This window comes from Dicentrarchus labrax, unplaced genomic scaffold (genome assembly GCF_905237075.1).
Source record: "Dicentrarchus labrax unplaced genomic scaffold, dlabrax2021, whole genome shotgun sequence".
In the NCBI taxonomy this organism is placed as follows: Eukaryota; Metazoa; Chordata; class Actinopteri; family Moronidae; genus Dicentrarchus; species Dicentrarchus labrax.
The window spans coordinates 7,470,812-7,493,019 of NW_026136713.1; the positions used below are offsets into that span (position 1 = coordinate 7,470,812).

At 39.8% G+C, this 22,208-nt stretch overlaps 1 protein-coding gene and 1 long non-coding RNA gene across 2 annotated transcripts; both read left to right on the top strand.

The window, feature by feature from the left end:
• Positions 1–1,019: 1,019 nt before the first annotated feature.
• Positions 1,020–16,442, top strand: vegfba (vascular endothelial growth factor Ba). The gene is made up of 8 exons (XM_051420614.1): positions 1,020–2,107; positions 6,831–6,882; positions 6,979–7,175; positions 7,277–7,350; positions 7,441–7,476; positions 10,170–10,253; positions 11,888–12,124; positions 12,508–16,442. The coding sequence occupies exons 1-8, from the start codon at positions 2,030–2,032 to the stop codon at positions 12,527–12,529; spliced, it is 780 nt and encodes a 259-aa protein (XP_051276574.1). The 5' UTR covers positions 1,020–2,029; the 3' UTR covers positions 12,530–16,442.
• Positions 16,443–19,051: 2,609 nt separating this feature from the next.
• Positions 19,052–22,201, top strand: LOC127374844 (uncharacterized). The gene is made up of 3 exons (XR_007887280.1): positions 19,052–19,253; positions 19,556–19,695; positions 22,119–22,201. It is a non-coding gene; the product is annotated as an uncharacterized LOC127374844 (long non-coding RNA).
• Positions 22,202–22,208: the final 7 nt, after the last annotated feature.

The following is a 22,208-nucleotide window of genomic DNA, read 5'->3' on the forward strand; positions in this document are numbered from 1 at the left end:
TTTCTATACATTTAAGATTACACTTTACTTAAGGGGTCCACAAATTATAGGGCAAATAGCCTTTTTTGACACAGCGCAGGTGAAAACAATCAAATTGATGATGGCTGAATTCCATTTAGCTGCCTCAGTTTCAGGATCCTGGTGTTGTGTATGCTGTCGTGGCTTACTGGGACACATGAATGAACAGAGCCATTGTTAATATTATTAATTTGTAATTAACACTTGGTACTTTTACTACTGTGAAAATGGCTGACAGACACAAGGTTGTTGAGTTTATAGTTGTTGATTTATGGAGGAAGAAGTGCTCAGTTTAAACTGAGGTAAATCTTTATTCATCATTCATTCATAGAAGCTTTACTCTCCATATACATCATATTTTTATTGTATGCTTGGCTCCACATAGAGTTCCTAAACTTATAATTAGTGCCAGATATTTCCAGAACACTTCCAAGGAGATTATTTAATATTAAGAGAATGTATTTGCTGATTATGAAGTTACAGGCTGCAGTCAAGTATTTTCATTATCAATTATTCTACTGATTATTTTCTCAATTAATTGTTTTGGTCTTTGTGAAAATAAGGAAAAATCCTGACCGCAATCTTCACATTGTTCTTTTAGTCCAACAGTCAAAAACCAAAGATAGTCAGTTTACTACTGTAATCCACTCCCTCTGTGCCGGACTATTATATACTTATAGAGGAATAAGAGAACCAGTGAATATTCAGGAGGAACCAGTGGATTTTTGACACTTTTTCTCAAACAATTATCAAAACTTGCAGTTTTAAAATTGTCAATGAAATTATTAACCAATAGTTTCAGCTGTCTAAATACAGAAATCAGCAGTAGGATGATCCCATGCAGATGGCTCAACTAAAAACCCCCATATTTCCAGAAATAATATCGAGGACATGACCTCAGTGTCCTCAGTGACAGCTACAGCCCTTCTCCCTACTTGCTAAGGGGCCCCTGGAGGTCCCCCCCCTCCCGACCCCTCTACTTTGGGACCAGGAGAGACGCTGCACCTGTATCCAGTGCGCCTGTCCTGTTTGGAAAAAGTTGGCAGCGCAATGGTTACGCTGCGTGCGTCTCAAGGGCAAAGGAAATGAGGAAACCGATCACAACAACTAATGAACACTGCTACCTTTCCAGCTGCCTGTCTGCGGACTTGCTGCTCTGCCGGCTCCACTGTAGCTGCACTGCCGTGTCAGTGGAGGATGTTATTCTAGCCTCATTTATAAGAGGATAAAAAAAAAAAAAACCGGGGAGATGCGCCTGGAGAGGAAACGTCACATTTTCAGACGGAGCGCCAGTCTGTGACCGAGCAGGGGAGTGGAATATGCGGCACTGTCCCTCTGCACGGCGGGCTACAGCGTCGGATCTTTACCGGATAAACGTCCTGTAGCTGGATGATGTGATTGTTTTTTTTTTTTTTAGCCACACAGGATTTTTATGATCGCACCACGTTTCAGCGGGAATCTGGATGGTCCTCCAATCACGCCATCCCGGACCTCAGGACCGGTTTCATGGGATCAGGACCAATAGACTGACGGTGCCCTGAAATATATGTAGGGAGGCATCACTCAAAGTTTAAACAAGTCTCAGTGGAATTTAAGGGGATTGAAGGTTGTTCCCACGGCTAGATGTTAAATTATTAGGCCTACTTGAGAATGGCATATGTTCTGTCTGTGTGTTGAAATGACTGGAAGAAGCGTTGTTTGAGGCTATACTCTCACTAATTATATTAATTACAGTTTAGGTTGAGAGCTGACTCCTGTTATAGTTGAGACAATAACTGGAGCTCAGATGCAACAAGGTAAAGTTATTATTCCAACACTGAGGATGCCACCATGGGTGTCCTTTCAAGGAAGGGAGACTGGAGAGTGAAAGCGGGTATTCTGCGTCTTTAATCGGACGATTGATCGGCGAAGGGAAAGCCATAGCCGGACAAAGCACCTTCTTTTTTGTTCCTTTTCTTTTTTTGGATTGGTCCAAAAATATTTTTTGCGTGCCCCTTTGGACTCCTGCACAATGGGGATTATGCTTCAAGTTATTCTAGGAATGTTTCAATTCCTGCTGCTCACCAGAATACCGACTTCCCATGCCAAGGTATGTATGTATTTGACCTCAAAAGAGTGCATGTGTAAAGTGGTCAGCCTGCCATCAGCTATATGAGCTTATATATATATATAGTGGTGGTCACTAAAGTAATATCCTCCTTGAATGGATTTGGTCTTGTGGAGAACATGTGGGACATTGTGGAAGTTATCCCCGAGGTCAATGACACCTGTCACTGAAGGGCCAGTGATTCACTATAATATCCGTGTATGAAGTTAATGGTTGTCTGTGCCTGTCTGTGCCTGTCTGTGGCTGTCTGTGCCTGTCTGTGGTGTTCAGTGATGACTTTATAGAGACTTTGTGGTGTTTATTGTCTCCTCTCACTACATACAAACAGTTTATAATTTACTAAAGCTCTGTAGATCAGTTATATATCAATTGTAAGAACAACACTCGGGTTGCCAGGTTGTGGGAGACTACTTACCTTTAGTTAAAGGGCTGCAGGACACCAGGACCAAAAGTCAAATCATGAACAATCTTAAGATTAAAGGAATACTGCGTTGTTATTATTATTATTATAGTAAATATGCTTACCCGCGTTGTTACCGGGAGTTTGATGAGAAGATGCCGGTTCGCTTATTTTAGCATATAGACAAGAAACAGTAAGAAAGAGCGAGCCTGGCTCAGTCCAAAGCTAACAGAATCTGCCTACCAGCATCTATACAACTCACTAATTCAGATGTTTTATCTCGTTTTTATCTGTTCAACAAACTTAAGTGTTAAAACGACTTTTTTTTTTTTTTTTTTTTTTCACTCGACCAGTCCCTTCCTGGAGGGTCTCTGCTGGTTGCCTGGCAACGGGTCCGCGCAAAGAAATAGTCCATATTAGCATATTAGCCCCCACAAAAAGGTTGTATTGTAGGTTTTACACCTAGTTTTCTGTAAGGTTGTGAGAAATAATATACAGAGTGTTAATTAGTGAGCTTCAGCTGTGGTGGTAGGCAGATTTTGTAACAGGTGGAAGGAGCCAAGTCAGTTTCGAGGATTTCTGCTAAGCTCAGCTAAGCTAAGCGGCTACTGACTGGAAGTTAGCTCCTATTTGCAGAACAACATCTTCTCATCTAACTGTCTAAATCTAACTCTGTGCAAGAAAACTGTATTTTCCCAAATGTCTATTCCTTAAACTATTTCAGATCAGTTTGAGGGGTCTTTCAATTAACTAAAGAGTTTGCTAAAAAGATAAAGCGACATGCTGGGAGATGATTGACAACATAAAAGTTGTTATTAATGGCTTTTAATTGATCTTTAAAGCTTTAGTAAATGAGGTATTATACATTAGTAAAGCCATTAACCATTATTTTCATTATTGATTAATTTGTGGATTCTTCTTTCAATTAATAGATTAGTTCATCAGTCTGTAAAATATCTGAACATACAAAAAGCCACTTGAAATGTTTCTAAATACTAAGGGGAAGTCTTAAGTCCAAAATATTTTTACTTGATACATTTCTTGATTTTGAAAATCATTGGCAATTAATCTTCTGCAAATTGACTAATAGATTAATCAACTAATCATTTCAGCTCTTAAGCCGAATGAACTCTAATACATTAAAGGCCTCACATTAGAAAATACCACAACATTTATCTTTTTGTTATTTAAAAGCAGGGTTATTATAAGTTATCATTCATAAGAAATGATAAACTGATTGTACTGACATGACATATGGGCTCATTTTCCACACACACACACACACACACACACACACACACACACACAGTGGCAGGCACACATACATGGAGAGAGACCTGCATGTGCTGGTTTTTTATTTATGTCTGGAGACTTGTATCAGGAACAGGCAGTGCTCTGCTGCGGTGTGGGATCCAGCCCTGACTTCGTGCTGCTGTATACTGTGTGTTTTACTGATGCATCATCCTAGACACTACATGGCACACAGCGGCGTGTACCAAACAGCCTCCTCACCTGCTCACAGCTGCTGTCTCTCACTTGAGACTCTGCCCTCATGCTGTCTGCTTTTCTGACAGCTTATGTGAAAAAGGGGTCATCCTTTTCCTCTTGTAATGATGACGCTCAGTGTGGAGGAGATGGTGTGTAGCTGTAGGGCATACACACACACACACACACACACACACACACACACACACTTGGCCCATCTGTACAGTGTGCTCTGGGAGTGGCTGGGAGTTAGACGTGTTAGACAGTAGACAGACATCAATACCAGTGCAGATGGCACTGGGATGGGACTCAGGAGTGTGTGTGTGTGTGTGTGTGTGTGTGTGTGTGTGTGTGTGTGTGTGTGTGTGTGTGTGTGTGTGTGCCAGCTCCCTTCAGATATGGCTGCCAAAAAGGAGGTAATCTTATCCTCGTCACAAAGACTGATACAGAAAAGACACACTTACTGAAGCTACCAGTCACAAAATGGCTTCAGTCCCAGCTTAACTCAGAATCAGTGTGGGACAAACCACTGTGTGTGTGTGTGTGTGTGTGTGTGTGTGTGTGTGTGTGTGTGTGTGTGTGTGTGTGTGTGCGTGCGTGCGTGCGTGCGTGCGTGTGTGTGTGTGTGAGGGTAGAAAGGGGGTGGAGCAGTTAAAAGTGGGGCAACTGGACAAAGTCTACATTCCCTTACAAGTGGCCTTGGTCTTCACACACACACACACACACACACACACACACACACACACACACACACAGTGGTTTGTAGCTCTGTGTGTTACAGAGCTATAAAATCAGATCCTTTATTCAGGCAAAATGACCAATAAAATATGTAAAAATACTAGTATTATCAGCTAGATATACCCACATTTTTCAAAATAAAAGCACCTGTTCTGCAGTAAAATGTCCCCTGTGACTGATATATTATCATATATGACATTATTTGATTATTAATCACTGATCAGTGTGTAAGCAGCATTTTTACAGTTGTAGCTGGTCAAGGTGGAGCTACGTTCTGTAGTTTAGGTAGTTTAGTCCAGTGGTTCCCAACCTAAGGGTGGGACCCTTCCAAAGGGTCACAATATAAATCTGAGAGCTCCTGAGATAATATTGGCAGAGGAAAGAAGACAAAACAAAAAACATCAGATATTTTTGGACTTTTTCTGTGTTCATTCAGCCTCTTTGGGCCTCAAACAGTTTATCAATAAAACTGTCTGGAGTTTAGAGGAGAAATCTCTCTTTGGTGGGACTGCTGCTCACAAATCATCTGAAACATGACAAGGGGCCCAGATTATTACTGCTTTTTATCTTTAAAGAGTCACAAGCCGAAAAGGTTTGGAATCACTGGTTTAATATTTAACAATACACAGTATTTTATGAAGTTATTATATGTTAATGGTAAATCTTAATCTGAATGAGTAACCGTAGCTGCAATATAATTGTAGTGAAGTAAATACTATAATATTTGCCTCTAAAATGAAGTCGAGTATAAAGTTTAAAATATGAAGTACTTTAATACTGTAACTACTATGTACTTAGTTACTTTCCACCACTGTTATTTTTCCCTCACACAGGTGACTTTAGGAAACTGTATGTGAGAGTAAACTGCACACACACAACATGAGCAAGAGGTCAATAAAATAATGGATTTATATTATTGTCAGAACAAACCATCTCTACCAGAAAACAATGCAGCAGGTGGTCTATTTCAACTCCCAGCTGCACACTGACTCTAACAGTCCATTGTTGAGAAATCCAGTGGCAGATTCTCTCTCTCTCTATCTACTGCTGCGGGGCTACTGAAAGTGTTTTAAACACCATAATCAGGTGATAGACTTGAGGGCAAAGGTAGCAGGTACAACCCGTTCAGAAACATAGAGACATTTTCAGTGCTCAAATGGACCAATGGACTCCATCAGCACAGGAAATATTTCAAAATATTAAAGGAGGATGTTTGATTTAGTTAAGTCATACTACTGTAGGCTTGCTCTTACACGCCTGCATGTTTATCAAAGTTCAGAGTTTTCACTTTCCTCCCGTCATTTATCACCATGAATTACTGAGCCTTTCATGTTCAGATCCCAGGTGTGAAATATTGTGGTATTCATTAACAGGAAATACTTTGATCTGTTGATATGCAGCAGCAGCTTTTTACAACAGTGTTAAACAGGAGGGTGCAGGCAGTCGCTCAATAGTTAGATTACAGCATATAATGGTAAGTTCAGAAAGAAATCTTGACTATTGATGAATAAGAGCATATTAATCTGCACTATTACACTGTCAAACACATTTGTAACATCAATATTACTTAATTTAATGACTATCATAATATAATAATTGAAACAAATGCTTTGTAGCATGTGAGGGGAGTATGTACTTCATGTGTTTACGACCATTGCTCTGTTTCTAATGCAACCTTTTTTGACTAAAAGTTTATCTTCCATGCTCTTATAACACTGGAACACTGGTTATATTTTGATATCATCTAAAAACATTTGGTGGAACATAAACTCAGATACATTCAGGCTTTTAGTTAGATTTTTGCAGGAAAGTTTTTAGGTTTAAATGATTATATATTGCAGAAATCTATTGTAGAAAGCATTTACAATATATAATATATATATATGAGATTATTTTAGGGATATAAAGTAGTTTTTCTTTGATTGTAACATACCAAAGTACTTATTAACCCAGGTTTTGCTACCACTCGTCATGAATCTAAAGCACAGTGCTGAATTATATCTAACAGGTCATCTTGACCCAGAAACCCTAAACTTATTGAAACAGAGCTTTTCACATTAACTTTTTCATTACTTCCTCCAGCTTGCTCACTGGCGGCCAGCAGACTCCCCAAAATCCAGGGAAGGTCGGGAAGGTACGTTCCCTGTTCATACAGCGAGTCCTGCACTACTTCACTGAGCTGATAAACAAAATCATGACTGTGTTGATTTGATCTGTGTCCGTCCACCAGTGCGGCGGTGGTTGGAGGTTTATTCGCGGAGTGGCTGTGAGCCTCGGGACACTCTGGTGGAGGTCTGGCGGGAGTTGCCAGGGGAGACGCACCATCTCTTTGTCCCGTCCTGCGTGTCGGTGAGGCGATGTGGTGGCTGCTGTGCTGACGAGGCCTTGGAGTGCGTTCCCTCGCTCACACACACACTCACCATGGAGGTAAACACACAAATGAAACCCCTACCTGCTTCAGTGTAGAACAGGAGTAATGAAAACTCTGAGAGGATGTTTAACGTGATTCTTTTCTGATCTGTGCGCAGCTGATGAGAACCTCCTTCATGAAACATGAGCTCATTGAGCTGCCCTTCATCGAGCACAGCCAGTGTGAATGCAGGTAATAAAGCTCAGAGCTGTATGATATACCTGTTGTCTATTGACCTCATTGCACCTTTACACTGACACCATCTGTTTTATCTGTGTGCAGATTAAAAGAACAATTTCAGCCAGTACCAACTATAAGGTAACACTTGTTTAATCTCTCCTCTTCTTTTATGTTTAATTGTGTGTCAGTGAGCTGCTGTTGTGAAATCTCATGTTCCTTCGTCTCTAATGACTTTATAAAACCCTCTCCGTTGCCTAATGATGCTCTTATAATTCTGCTGATGATGTTATTGATGAGGACGTAGTCAGGAGAGTCAAAAACAACCAAAGGATCCAGAAGTGACTTAATAGCTTTGAAAAGAGGTTACATTTAGTGTCAGCTACTTGTTCTCATATTCATTATCTGAGCCCTGCAGGCTTTCATTGATTTCAAACATTTTGTCCAGCCCATGTCTCCCTACTATATGCAAGAAATTACCCAATTCACATCATCACACATCATTGATGTCAGTCCATGAAACAAGTCAGTGTTTTCTTTCTCGATTGAACATTGTGAGGAATTGACACACTCACCCTTGTTTGACTGGTGCATTTAAACAGCAATAGTCCAATAAAAAATAGGACACTAATTGTAATTTAGGCTGGTAATACAACATCACATCATAGAGTTTCCCAAACAGTGCAACTGCATTTCCCCACAACAAAAATGCAACTTTTTTGCCTTCATGACATAGTTTAAAACTGCAGGAAACATGAATTCTTCACTGTAATTGTTTACTTATGTCAATCAAGTTTGAAATTAAGTTGACTGTAGGTCAATATACATGTTGTATATGTTCAGGTGGTAGACACTGTGCTGTTCAGGTTTGTTGAAGGACCAACATCTACTGTGAAAGGAACATTTCTGTTTGTTTGTGTACTTCATACTGGCAGGTCCAACCAGACAATCATATGATTACATCTTTAATGTTTATGTCCCCGTGCTTCCTGTTAGGATGTGGACATAAATAAAGGATTCCAATGTATGTGTGTACAACTTTATTTTTTTTACCCTGTTTGGGATTCATGTGTCCATATGAGTGTGTTTGGTTTTTCACTCTGTATGTGTGTGCATGTGTACATTCTCTATGTTTTAGTATAAATTTGTGTGAAAGTCTTTGTGTGTGTGTGTGTGTGTGTGTGTGTGTGTGTGTGTGTGTGTGAATATTTGTTTCTGTGTGTTTATGTGTGTGTGCGCCACAGTGAGTTAGCATCTGTGTGACTCTCTCCCAGCTTCCCCTGGGACGGCCCGCATCCTGTTGTCACCATAGTGATGATTTTATCTCCCCTGCCATGTGCTCTCTCACAGACTGACGGAGCAGAGTCACGCATCCATGATAGTAAATTAGAGCTCCAAAGACAACAGCAGCAGCACACTCTGTTAATATTGTCAGAGCTAAGCTGGTTAACACTGTGCCCATGATTTGATATAGTTTGATAGAGTTTGCAGCAGATGGGATTAGAACAGAGAGATAGGGAGGTTAAACCAGGAAAGCCAAAGAGTAAAGCAGAGGGCAGATGCACTTTGAGAGTACCAGCATATATCAAAGTAAATAGGTTGTGCTCAATAAAGGCTGGCCACTCAAAATGATAAAGAGGATAGGGATCAGCAAACTGTAGTGGACAGAGCTGGGCAAACCACAGACAGTGTGGACGTGGCCAACAAATGCAAAGCAAATAAGCGTAATGTTTCCAGAGCAATGACATTTTCTGCATGTTTTCGGGGTGTGTCTCTCTCTCCTGATAGCCTACACTGATGACACTGTTTTTCCTTCTTCGTTGATTTCTGTTTATTTCAGGAAATGTGATTAAACAGTAATTGACAATTATTGGAGCCTTCTGGTCAGCGGTCTGTTCTACACAGTGCTGGAAGAAGTATTCAGATGTTTTACCTGAGTAAAAGTAGCAGTACCACCAAAACCGTACTTTTAATAACTTTTAACCCAAGCTCTCAGATAAATGTAGTGGATCAGAAGTAAAGTAGCATGAAATTAAAATACCTCAGTACCTCAGGACTGTACTTGATCAATATATGAATGTACTTTAAAATACACACTAGAATTGGATCTCTGATACTTTAAAAGACAATCTCCCTAATGTTTGAACTAATATTAATAAGGATATCATATGAGAAAAATGTTGAACCTATATTGTTGTATATCATAGGACAAATGACAAATCATTTTAAATTATTGTATTGTTGTTATAAATTAAATACAATGTCCATTATGTGAAACTCTGCTGACTCTATTGTGAGCTTCCTGTTTTGAAAAGGAGATTTATTGTGTTTTTTGAAGGCTTAAATGTTTGTATAAGTGGTTATTTTAAAGCTAAGCAATCTGTGAAAACAACATTTTGAGATGAAATATTCTGGGAATCTGTTGGTACTTGGGCTGAGTATTGTTTGACATTTTCGGATAACTTAGTGCAAATGTGAAAGCTGATATCAACTTGTTTCTCTACCAAACCATTTCATTTTCAAATGAAAGAAGCCGACTTAATTTTCAGAAGAAACTATCCAGAGCTTCACCTGGATAGAGAACAGACTAAAATTGGCAAAATAATGATTTAAATCATAAAACTGTCAGATAAAAGAATAAGTAAAGGAATATAAACATTCATCTGGAACATTTGGTTAATCTAAGAATACATTCATATTTATAAATCCTTTGATACATTGCATTTGATAATTGTTCTGCAGTTATCTATGTATATTATATCTGTCCCTACCAAATAAATATGAAATGAAATGGTTTAAATGTGTGTGACATTTTGTGTGTCTGATATCCACAGACCCTCTCTGAAGCCAACAAGAAAAGACAAGAAAAAGGAGAGAGGAAAGTCCAGACAGAAGACAACTGGAGCCATCGGAGCTGCGTATGTTGATTATTCAGTACACACATTTGATTCTTAAACTGTTATAACCTCTAAGTTGACGTGATCATTAGTGTGAATGTTTGTATTAGGAAAAAAAATAGGTTATCTGGTCTACATTATTACTGAAGGACAATTTGTTTTACAGCCACAACAGCCAAGGTCTCGCACACACACGTCTACACACACACACACACACACACACACACACACACACACACACACACACACACACACACGGGAAATCAGGCTCACTCCCGGGATTCACCTCTGTGCTTCACCAAACACAAAAGACTAGTAAGCCTTATAAAAGCAACAACACAGTATATAGCAACTATTCATTCAGTTTTATGACATTTATATATTATATCATTTACGGCTCAGACTGTGAAGAAGGTCAGTTAGAAATATTCAAGGACAAAAACAACTTTTTTAAACTATTAACCTGTTGGTGATCTGAGAGGAACAAGTGAGTTTAGGGTATGTGTGTCTTTCTGCTGCATGTACCGTGATTGAGTCCTGAGTGGGGAAGGATAACAGAGTTAGCACTCTTTTCCTCACCACTCTTTTCTTCATCTGCTTCCCCTTCACTTTGCTGTCAGTCATTTCCGGCCTCCGGGGGCCAGAGGTGGCTCGGTTTGGGTGTGATGTCCCTCAGCACCCATCCATCACTTAGAACAGGCTTTATTCAGACTCTGGCAGGGGTGAAATCTGTGTAATTTGCTCCCAAATGCCACCCCTTCTGTCCATGCCAGCGGCAGGCGTGGTCATCGGGATCTGAACAAAGATGGCCCCTCTCTGCCTCATTAAGTAACTTCATTAAGAGTGCCAGACTCCCGAGAAAACGGAGGCCGGACCAGCTCCAGTTAATGGACCAGCTGACGTGGAGAACTTTCTCAGACTGAGAAAGTACAGAGCGTCTAGAGGAGAAACTGAGTGCCTATAGCCATGGTAACGGACAGAAAGACAGACCGACAGAAAGAGCAGCAAGTTTGTTAGCAGCTAAGGAAACAGTATCCCACATTAGTCACACATCTCCCCCACACCGCATTGTGTGGGTTTGTTTCAGACTGGCACTGTGCATTTTTAAACAAGCCCTGCATTTAATTTTTCAAGACGTGGTTTGGGATCAATGGCAAAACAGCTAAATCTCTTAGAGCCTGTATTGATCCCATAGTTGGCTCCAGCTGTGTCAAAGTTAGTTAGACTGAAATATCACAACTGTTGGATGTTGATCTCCCGACCTTTCCTGTAGCACCACCGTAAGATGGACGTTTGTGGTTTTTAAATTAAGCATTTTAATAATTATTGAAAGGTTTGTCATTAAATTTGGTGAGACGTTCATGTCCCCATAGGATCAATTCAAAACTTTGGTGATCTCATAACTTTTCATCTAGCGCCATCAACAGGTCACATTTTTAATTTGTCCATCATTTAGTTTATTCCCAATCTAATTAATTCCCATCAGCCATTGCTCTACATTAGCATCCTAACACGCTAAACTAACAGGGTGAACATTAGTATTCTCATTGTGAGCATATTAGCATGCTGATGTTAACATTTAGCTAACAGCCTCACAGGGCGGCTCACACGGCTGTAGACTCTTAAGTAACTTTGCTGTTCCCTGTTCCATCCAGGACCCATGCTCCCCCAACTCTTCCTCTCCCATCCTCTCCTCCTCCTCCTCCTCCTCCATCACCTCCTCCCACCAGCATCTCCCCCTCTCCCTCTCCGTCACCATCTCCAAGTCCTGGTTGCCGCCCCTGCCGAGGGAGAAAGTGGGCACTGGATGCAACGACTTGTCAGTGCCTCTGCACCATCAGAGCTGAGAGCTGCAGTCGGAAAAACCGGAGGCTCAACCCTCACCGCTGCAGGTCAGTCCACACACAACATACTAATAATGTAACTAAAACACAACTGTACACAGACAGAGGTTGAAAGTATTGGAAATACAACTCAAATTAAATAATTTATTAATCTAAATCAGGATACATTTTTGCAATTGTAACTTTAGAGAAATGTATTCAGTGAAGCCCCTTTAGCTGCACCAGGCTCTGCCTAATACACATTGAGTACGACATTGAACACCAAATTGATGGAAAAAATGTAAGTTTGCTTTGGACAAGTAGTATATGACCATGGTCCCTTTATCAGACTCGTATTGTAGACAATTACAACTGCAGAATCGATCATACGTGTGAGAATCAGCTCGCTGTCTGTCGCGCTGAAACCTTCCTCTCTTTATTGTTTGTTCCAGGTGTGATGCCATCAGGACTTGATGTGTCCGCCCACTTTCTTTTCACATCCTTGTTGCCACCAATCCCTGCTGATTCATCGCCCACCCTCAGCATCAGTGCCATGGAACATACAGGCGCTTGGACATCCATTACCTCAGACTGAAGGAAATATTAGCACACACAAGAACCTGTAGCAGCGCCCTAGTTTGTGTGTGTGTGTGCCTGCAGCCAAACATCATCCCACCTCCTTGCTTCTGTCAGTCCAAATGTACGTGTGTACAGACATGTAGAGTCACAAAACCCATCCCATGAGTGGAGGGATGAAATTGCAGCATGATGGCAACTTTAAACGAGAGTCGAAGTGAATTTCAAACATACTCTTTCTTGGTGGACACAGTCACACAGTTTGAAAGTGCCCCGGCTCTGCTGTGGTTTGGAGGTTGGACTGCAGTTTGAATACAAGAGAGCAGTGGAAACACAAACGATCATACTATACAAAAACAGTGGATGGAAGTGGATCGGTCTTATGCAGGTGTCCTACGTGGAAGTTTGTTTTTTTCATAGTCAAACTGCACATTGAGACAGATTCCAGGGTGAAGTCAAGGCCAATTTTTGTGTTGAGGATTTGAAAAACAACTGCAACAGATTATAGATGAACACATCTACACTCGGACATACCAGAAGCACATAGGACATGCACATGAACTGGCACCCCAGTGTGCGTGGACCTATAGTTGAGCTGAATGCTGGGATGGAGTGTATCTGTGTGGTCTCGCCACTGAAAGACCCAGATGGGTTATCCCTGCAGCCGTTCTCTCTCATTCAAAGCGTATGACCACGGGCTGGCTCTCCAAGCCGCTTTCCAGCATTTGTTTAATTTGGGCCTTTTGTCTCCATCTTTCCTCGGCTCCTCGATTGAAAGCAGCCGCTTTGCCTCTCTTTTAGGCAGTGAGGAGAATGACAATAATGAGGCCTGGCGGCTGTCCACTGCTTCACACACAAACATTCACACTTATAATACCAGGAACACAGACGACACTGCAGATGCAGACACACACACACAGTCACTCACACTCACTCTGTGCTATAGCAGACACACATACATGATACACACACAATGTGAAATGAATGCAGGTAGCCATAAGCTTTTGTTTGTGCCACACCAAGTGTGCAAATATATGTCAGTTGTTTAAATTTGCAATTTACAGCAAAGTCTTCATTTAATATTATATTATATGCCTTTGTTTTATATTTTATTATAATTCTGTCAAGTTGATTGAAAAGATATTCTATATTGCAGGATGTGTCTTTGTTTTGTTTCTGTTCATCTTTAATCCGTCTGCACAAAGAGTCACGCTGGGTGGCCGGCTACATACACACGCTGCATCTAAACCGATACCCAAATGTATTGAATTTAAACAGAGACGGCTCACACAGGCTACAGATGGGAGACTATATACATTATAATGTGTAATTCAAACAATCAGTAGGGCAGTGTTGTCCGCAGCACACAGAAACCAAGCAAATAGCGGTTCCCAGTGCAGTGAAAGGAAAACATGGCTGTTTTTGTTGCGTGTTAGAGCCGGGATGGAAAGAGTATTATTCATTTGGAACATAACTTGTTTATATTCTGACTGAAACTCACGGTTTAACTCCATGTTAGTTCATGACTGCTTGGCTACTGGGTGGGAACAGGGATTGGAACTGCAACAGTTTCAGAAAGCATGAGGACTTGAGCAGCTTGTCAGTCAGTGTGGCGGGCTGCAGCCGGAGCTCAGAGGAGGCATTATGGCGGGTCATGGAGTTTAAACTTATTTTTGATTCATTCAGACCCTTTCTCCTGTGCTCAGTTTTACCAGTGGATTCCTAGCTTCAATAGTAGCTTTTAAACTCCATCATTCATGTTTGTAGTCTCCCCAAAGTCCAGAGTCTGAATTATTTGTGTGTTAGCCGCGATCAAAAGAACTTTGTTTTAATAGCTGGTGTGATAAGCTCTGTATTTATACTCTATTGAGATGAAATTGTTTTTTTCCACGCTCGAGTCCATTGTTCAGTGTTTGTTATTACTGTCAATCAATGCTTCAATCACTACCTCTATATCATAACATATTAATGACCAAGTATTAGAGCATTTTTGTTACTTTCTCTGTGTTATGTCAGACCTCTTTTATGATAATGATGTTGTTTTTTTATTTACATTTAGCAATAAGCATAGTCTCCAGTGTAGAGATGTGGAGCTGCAGCAGATCTGTAGTGATTATCACTGGTTTAGACAAACTTATAGGAGTTTTCTATGTGCGATTTAGTAATCTGAAGGGAAGCATTTTTCATATGAGGAGCACTGAACTGGTCCTCTGAGTACAGACCTGGACACTGTGTGATAATGTGGAACAGGAGATGTTTTCTCAAAGTGCTTGTTGCTTCAAAGTACTGGCAATTTTTGGCTTTAAATAAATAGTTTGACACTATAGGAAATACGCTTCTGAAATTTGCAAGTTAGATGAGAAGATTGTTACAGCGCACAGTAAATATGAAGCTGGAGCATAAACACTGGAAACAGGAGGAAACAGCTAGTGACTGTCGAAAGGTTAAAAAAAAAGTCAGTGTATAAAGATGCACCTAAAAAACTCACTAGTTAATCTCTTTTATTTAATATATATAAAAATATATATATTGATAAAACAATAAGTTGAGGTTTTGTGCCAAACTATGAACATGCAACCAGCAGAGACTGTGGGAAGTCACTGCTTTCAGCTAAAATATAGTCTAGCACATAAAATTTTACCCTTCAGTTTTTGAATTGATTTAACAAGAAAGACATAGTCAGATTTAGAGGTGCTAATAGACATTTTGATACTTTTAGACAGAGCTAACCTAACTGTTTCACCCCGCTTCCAGTCTTTATGCTAAACTTAGCTAACTGGTGGCTGATCTAGCTAGAGTCGAATCAATCTTCTCATCTAACTCTCAGTAAGAAAGCGTATTTACCGAATTTCTACATTTTTTTTACTCACTTGCAGCTATTTGTGCTCATGCAATTATAGTTTCTTCAATACTTCGATTATTGATCATTTTGGGAACAAGCAAACAAATGTTTTGGGAAGCCTAAAAATCCCTGAACCTCAATACAGATTGCACTTGCACATACTGTACATTAGTCCACTGGAAAAAAATAAATTTAGTTGAAGGCAAAACTGAAGGAGCAAATGGACTCAGATCGAAAAAGCTCCACTCATGCAGACATGTACGACTTATCATCAAAAACATTCCACCTAAAAGAGTTGTGGTGTTGGTATCACTTTTTGAGGGCTTATGGGGCTCCAGTTGTTATTTCTTGTGACCAAATTAGTTTTTATTTTAGCAACAAGTCCATCAGAAAGTATTAGTATCATTTCAACATCACAACTCTTTAAGATATACAGCTTGGACATATTAATATCCTATTCCAATGTCCTGATCTGTGTCAGTATCAAACATCAGTGTGCTTTGTATGTACACAGTCTACATTGTACTGTAAAGGTAGCCCTGTTCTAGCCTCCAGTGTCTTAGCCTATAGAGACCCCTTACTAAACTATATAACATTTTATAATCACTAATATCCAGCCGTGACCTTGTGTATGACGTAGTGCATACTTTAGAGATGTATTTGTAACTTCATTTTAGCTGTACTTTGCAATGAATCTCTTCTCTGCAAATACATTGTACTACTGTAGCCTCTGTATAAAGAAAAAAACCTACACTCTTTTTTGCTGCTACACCATTTGTGCCCTATTATGATGTCTTTGTAGAAAACAATGCAGTTTTATGTTGTATTAGTATATAAATGCCAATTAATCGATTCAATGTCCACATAAGAGTGTATACTGCATCGTCAAATATATTGAAAATGATACCAGGATACAACCATGATGTTACAGAAGTTATTAAAGGAAATGTCTTATTTTTCATATATAAACCTGTCGTTTTCTTCCTGTCACTATTTATCCACGCTGCTGTCCCCGGCGAATGTCCCTCTGCTTTGACCTCATCTCTTTGTTTTAATCTCTCCTTTTGACGGTAATGAAAGGTAAACAGGCACTTTTGATTACAGTGACACCCTGGGAGTTGGGTACAGAGTAAGCGTGTGTGTGTGATGTGAGGCGGTGTTATGAGACATAATATTGTTCCGTATCCTCCTCTCATTTGTACTGCTGAGTCAGAAGCTGCTCGAGTACAAAGGTGTGCTTCCCCACGCAGTGTGACGGAAAATTACAAAGTTCATTTACTCAAGTACAGTTAGGAGGCACTTGTACTGAGTATTTCCAGTTTATGATACTTTATACTTTTACTCCACAGAGGTGGGAAGTAACAAAGTACAAATACTCCTACTCCTACTACTTAAGTAGTTTTTTTAGGTAACTTTACATGAGTATTAGTAACGTTTTACTTTTACACCATCCATCTTTTGATACATTTCTCTACTTTCTACTCCTTACATTTTCAAAACAAGCTCATTAGTTTAATACATTTGAGTGGAGTTGCATCATTGCACACCTTCCCAAAATCAACAAGAGAGAGTGAGTTGAATCAGTAATTCTACTTTTCCAGTCTTTTTTCCCACAAATATCTGTACTTCTGTTTGAATGTGTTCTTTTACCACCTTAGCTACTCCACTAGACCTCAGAGGCAAATATTGTACTTTTTAATTTATTTTAGAGCTAAGTTACCTGTTACTTTGTGACCAGTTCAACTTTACTATAGCTTTAAAATTGTCTTGTATTGCTCCCGTGTACCAAGGCTGAGTCCTTGCTGCAGCAGCCATCGGTTCAAATCCGACCTGTGGTCCTTTGCTGCATGTCATCCCCCCTCTCTCTCCCCCCTTTGCTGTCCATCCTTCAAGCTGTCCTGTCTAATAAAGGGAAACAAAGACAAATCTACAACTACACCCATCTGCAACTCAAAGGAAATATGTTAACACCAAACTCAAGATATTCAGCGCCAGTTTTAAATCAGTGCAGCTTTACAGTTCTGAATCGTGGAGAAATCCAATCAATACAAACCAGACACCAAGATGAGGAGAAGGAAGTGGGTTAGATTGCACACACCCAAACAAAACCAGACAGACTTGAACATGGAATTCACAAGGGGACAAAAAAGGAGGAAAACCCAGAAACAGCTGGAGGAGGTCAGAAGACACGGAGGCAAAAGAACTAAAGTACACTTGGACAGAGGTGGCGAGGGCAGCCCAGGACCAGAGGCAATGGAGGAGAGTTGTGAAAGTCCTGTGCTCCATTAGGAGAGAACAAGTTTAAGTCATGTAAACCAAGGGCTAAAAACCAACTCACATAAAATGATATACAGTAAGAATCAGAATTACATAAAACAGAACATCCAGCCATTATCAATAACAATACCACTATCATCACTCACACATGCATTATAATGCTTCCCTGTGGATTAAACTAGCTGTACTATATTGTATTACTTATTTTACTTAAAATGAGAATACACTTTTTTTTTTTTAAAAAGACAAAATAACCAATTGTTCCTTTTACTTATTAAAAGTTGAATACAGTAAAAAAAAAGGACCCTTGCTCAGTTTGATACAGGGGCGGATCTAGAGAAATATTCGTGGGGTGGCAAAAGGGTGAGATGGAGACTTTAAGGGTTGGGTTAAGGCAAAGACATGCTTAGAAAAGCCTCCAAATTAAGATATTTTAACTCAAAAACATTACATTATTATATATTATTATGAGTAAAACATTGAATAGAAATATCTAAAAGCATTAAAAGTGTAACTGAGCTGATGACCCTTCTCTACCTGTGCTACTGTTCCAGTATGTTTACCCCAGTCTGTCAGCTGAGGCCACAGTGGATGCTGTTCAACAAAAGTACAGTTTGTATTTTTGTGTTGTTTTCAAATGAGGGAGCCTGAGAGAGGAGATACTGTCTGTGTATTGTGTGCACATACAGTACCTGTCTGCACTGGTACTGCTGAGCACTATGCCTTTTATAATGTGATGATGATGATGATGATGATGATGATGATGAGGATGATGAAAGCTGTTGGCAATATGATGTCGAGTCCAGATTTGTTCCCCAATTATCTCCTCACATTACAGAGCAGACTTTAGACCAAAAGAATGGTAATAAGTTAATGATCATATCACAGTTACTGGCTGTAAATTGATAAGCTTGCATGACAGTATTATCGATGGCCATCATCACTCTCTACAAAGTGTGAAGGAGAGAGGAGAGGATGGAAGAGGAGAGGAGCTAAATTCTGTTGCCAACTTATCTGTCTGGAAGGGCATTATGCCAGTACTAAATATAGCTGCAAGATTAGGGAGACAGAGAGAGAGAGAGAGAGACAGAGAGAAAAGGGCAGAGTGAGTCATCTCAATACAGAGAAGATGTTCCAAAATCTGCTTTCTCAAAGCTCTGCACTCGTCAGAAACCCCCAAAACTGCGTCATCGTCATCGTCAGTGAATAATGGAGAGGCAGAAACGCTGTAATTGCTCACACGTACGTGTAGCTCTTCGGTTGTTTCTCTGTACATTTTCACTTCTTATGTGTATTTTCAACCAGTAGCTTACTGCATCCCTCACTTCATCCATCACCCCCTGTCTCTCTCAGTCTTTGCACTTGTATCAGGACTTCCTGTATTTTTCCACCTTGCTTTCTCTGCATTCAGAGTCGTGTTTTTCTAATAACTCCAGCCATGGTTTCCTCCCTGCTTTTGTAGCAGCAGCTGTGTTGAAGCAGGTACTGGACGCTATCTGGCCTGTAAGTGTGTTTTGTTAGATGGTATCAGCACTCCTGTGTGTGTGTGTGTGTGTGTGTGTGTGTGTGTTGTGTGTGTGTGTGTGTGTGTGTGTGTGAGAGAGAGAGAGAGAGAGAGAGAGAGAGAGAGAGAGACACACAGAGACAGAGATTAACGACTGAGAGAGAAAGAGAGAGATTTAGTTCAATATGTGCAGTGTAAAAAAGAGTCATGTGTGTTTGCTGGATTCTGTTAAACTGACAGGAAAGTGAGTGTTTTTTAATGTCTCTTATGAATACAAAGAACCTTTTATTTTATTTTACAGACCAAACAAACAGCGTTATCTCCAACAGAAACATGGATCCACAGGCCTCGTCTGTCTCAGTCCACTGAAGGACATCAACCTCGATAAAAGATTTACAGTTCTTGTTGCTACATGAGAAACTGGGTCTGCAATGTCAACGGGTTGAGAATCTAGTGTGAACATTACAGCCAAATTCAAATGTTTTTCTCTATTAGCATGACTGTAGTTGTTGTGTCCAGTTGGTTGCACTGTGTTTATAATATAAGTGTAATAATTCAGAATATAAAAAAAAACACTAACATATACTGCTACATGACCTAAAACTAATTATTAACGAGTCTAAAGCCATTCCACATGTAGCTGCTGCGTACTAATGCACAATGAGCTAAATGCTTTAACAGGTATAAAGTTCATAATCTTAGTTTAGCATGTTAGCATGCTAACATTTGCTAATTAACACTTAACACGAAGTGCAGCCGAGGCTGATGGGAATGTCATTAGTAAATAAATAAATATTTTGTCCTGATGGCGGCACCAGGATAATAAAGTTGTTAAAATTCATCCTGAGGGCAGTGAATGTCTGAACCAAAGTAGTTGTTAAGATATTTCACTGAAATCTACAAACATCAACCTCAGGGGATCATTAATATCAGAAAGATTCATCCTCTGGGCAGCACGAATGTCTGTACAAAACCCATTGTTCAATCCATCCAATAATTGTTGAGATATTTAGTCTGGACCAGTGTAATGGACCGACCAACCACCTGATATATCTAACGTGAGAGCCAGACTGTGGACTCGGCTAAAATACCAACAATATATAAGAATACAATAAAATTAGATATAATTTAATAATTTAATGTAATTCACAGAACAAAGAAGATAAAATCAAAAAGAAAATGGAGATCTTGAAAGAGAAACTACCTTCTTCTCTCCTGATGAAGATGTGTTCAGCAAAAACAGATTAAAACATCAAATAATGTGTGAGAGTGCGAAGGGGAGTGTTTCAGAGGAAGGAGATACATTACGTGGATTATAGTGAGGTATAAAAGGTGAACAGGGAGCGCAGATGACATGAGGGGTGAGGGGTGGTGCCAGGTATGGGGGAGGGGTGGAGGGCTGGGGTTTTTTTGTGGTTGGGGGTCTGGCAGATAAGTAGGTGAGGGCATAGTTGTGGTCTGGGCGTGCTCAGTCCTGTCAGGCGGAGGATGCGGGTACCAGTAGGAGTGAGAGGAGATCAGAGAGCCTGCTGGATGTTATCTCTCGGTCCATACCATACACCATACCTGCAGATCGACTCACCTGAGACAGCAGCCAATCACGTCCTCCGTCTGTCTGTCTGTTCATTCCTCCACCTTCTGACTTACAGGTTCACTTCACCTACAAATCACTAATGACGGATCAGGTTCATTTTTATCTGATCAATATTATGATTAAGCAGGGTTCATATTACACAACATAACTCTCACATCATTTCACAATATAATAAACTATTTGTTCTGATTTATATCTTAATTCAAATGAAACACGACAGCAGTGATGTGGCCATTTTTTGTTTGGAAACTAAATCAATGGTAAATCTTCATGTGTTACGTAATGTGTATATAGAGAACTCCTGAAAAGTGAAATTCTTTGTATATATACACAAATAAATCAATTTGATCCTGATTCTACATCCTCTAGAAGACGTTTTACCTCCCATTTAACTCTGAAGACGACAGAAGATTTCTATTTAGAGATAAATGTTTGAGGGCGAGGAAAGAAGCTGGATGACGTACTTAAACAATGTTGCTACAACTTCTAGTGTTGCTAACTTGTGCTTGCCAGAGGTCTAATATCAACATGGGAACATGGCAAAGTCGGCAAATGCTCCAGATATTAACCAAATTACCACACACACAAGGTTATATAATTGTACATAATGCACACTTATTTTTGCACTTGGGGACCTATTGCTGATTAATGTGACCATAGGTTCTAGGATATAAAATAAGATGGCCCACCATCATAACTTTAAGAAGGCCAATTTGTGGTTAATGGGAATCTTAAATTTTAGTTTTGCTGTTTTGAGTGATTTTATTTATTTATTTATTCATTAGGATTTCACCTTGTCTGCTCAACTCCTGTATCTTCAGAATCAGAATCAGAAATACTTTATTGATCCCGGGGGGGAAATTAGTTTGTTACAGTTGTTATAGAAATAATACTTATATTACAATATACAGAATAGAAAGGTATGTATATGTGTATACATAAATAAAAGTAAGGATAAAAATAAAAATGGAAATAGAAATATAATAAGAGCCTGAGAGATATAATAAGATAATAACAGCCTATATACAAAGTAAATGTAAACATATTCCACAGTGACAGAAATTAAATAGTAATGAGTTTAAGATTGTGGCTCGCAGAAGTTATAGATAATTACAAGGAATGCTTGAATAATTAAAGAATAACATAATAGTAATCAAGTGTATTGCACTTACTCCCTTTATATCAAGAACCACAGTGGAAATAAGTTGAAGAATTCACTCTGTAGCTGTTCAACTCAACTAAAACCATGTCTTTATTACCATTACTATAGCATCCTGTACTGTGTGAGGGCAGTCGCACTGTAAACGGGGGCTGTGGCGACCCCTGGTGGCGGTGGGCGGAGCCTGCAGGGATTTTCCGC

Bases quoted from the DNA above. Each gene is read 5' to 3' on its own strand.
- vegfba (XM_051420614.1), top strand. From the start codon at position 2,030: ATGGGGATTATGCTTCAAGTTATTCTAGGAATGTTTCAATTCCTGCTG. The intron at 2,108-6,830 runs GTATGTATGTAT...TACTTCCTCCAG, and splicing joins TACCGACTTCCCATGCCAAG to CTTGCTCACTGGCGGCCAGC. The intron at 7,176-7,276 runs GTAAACACACAA...ATCTGTGCGCAG, and splicing joins CACACACACTCACCATGGAG to CTGATGAGAACCTCCTTCAT.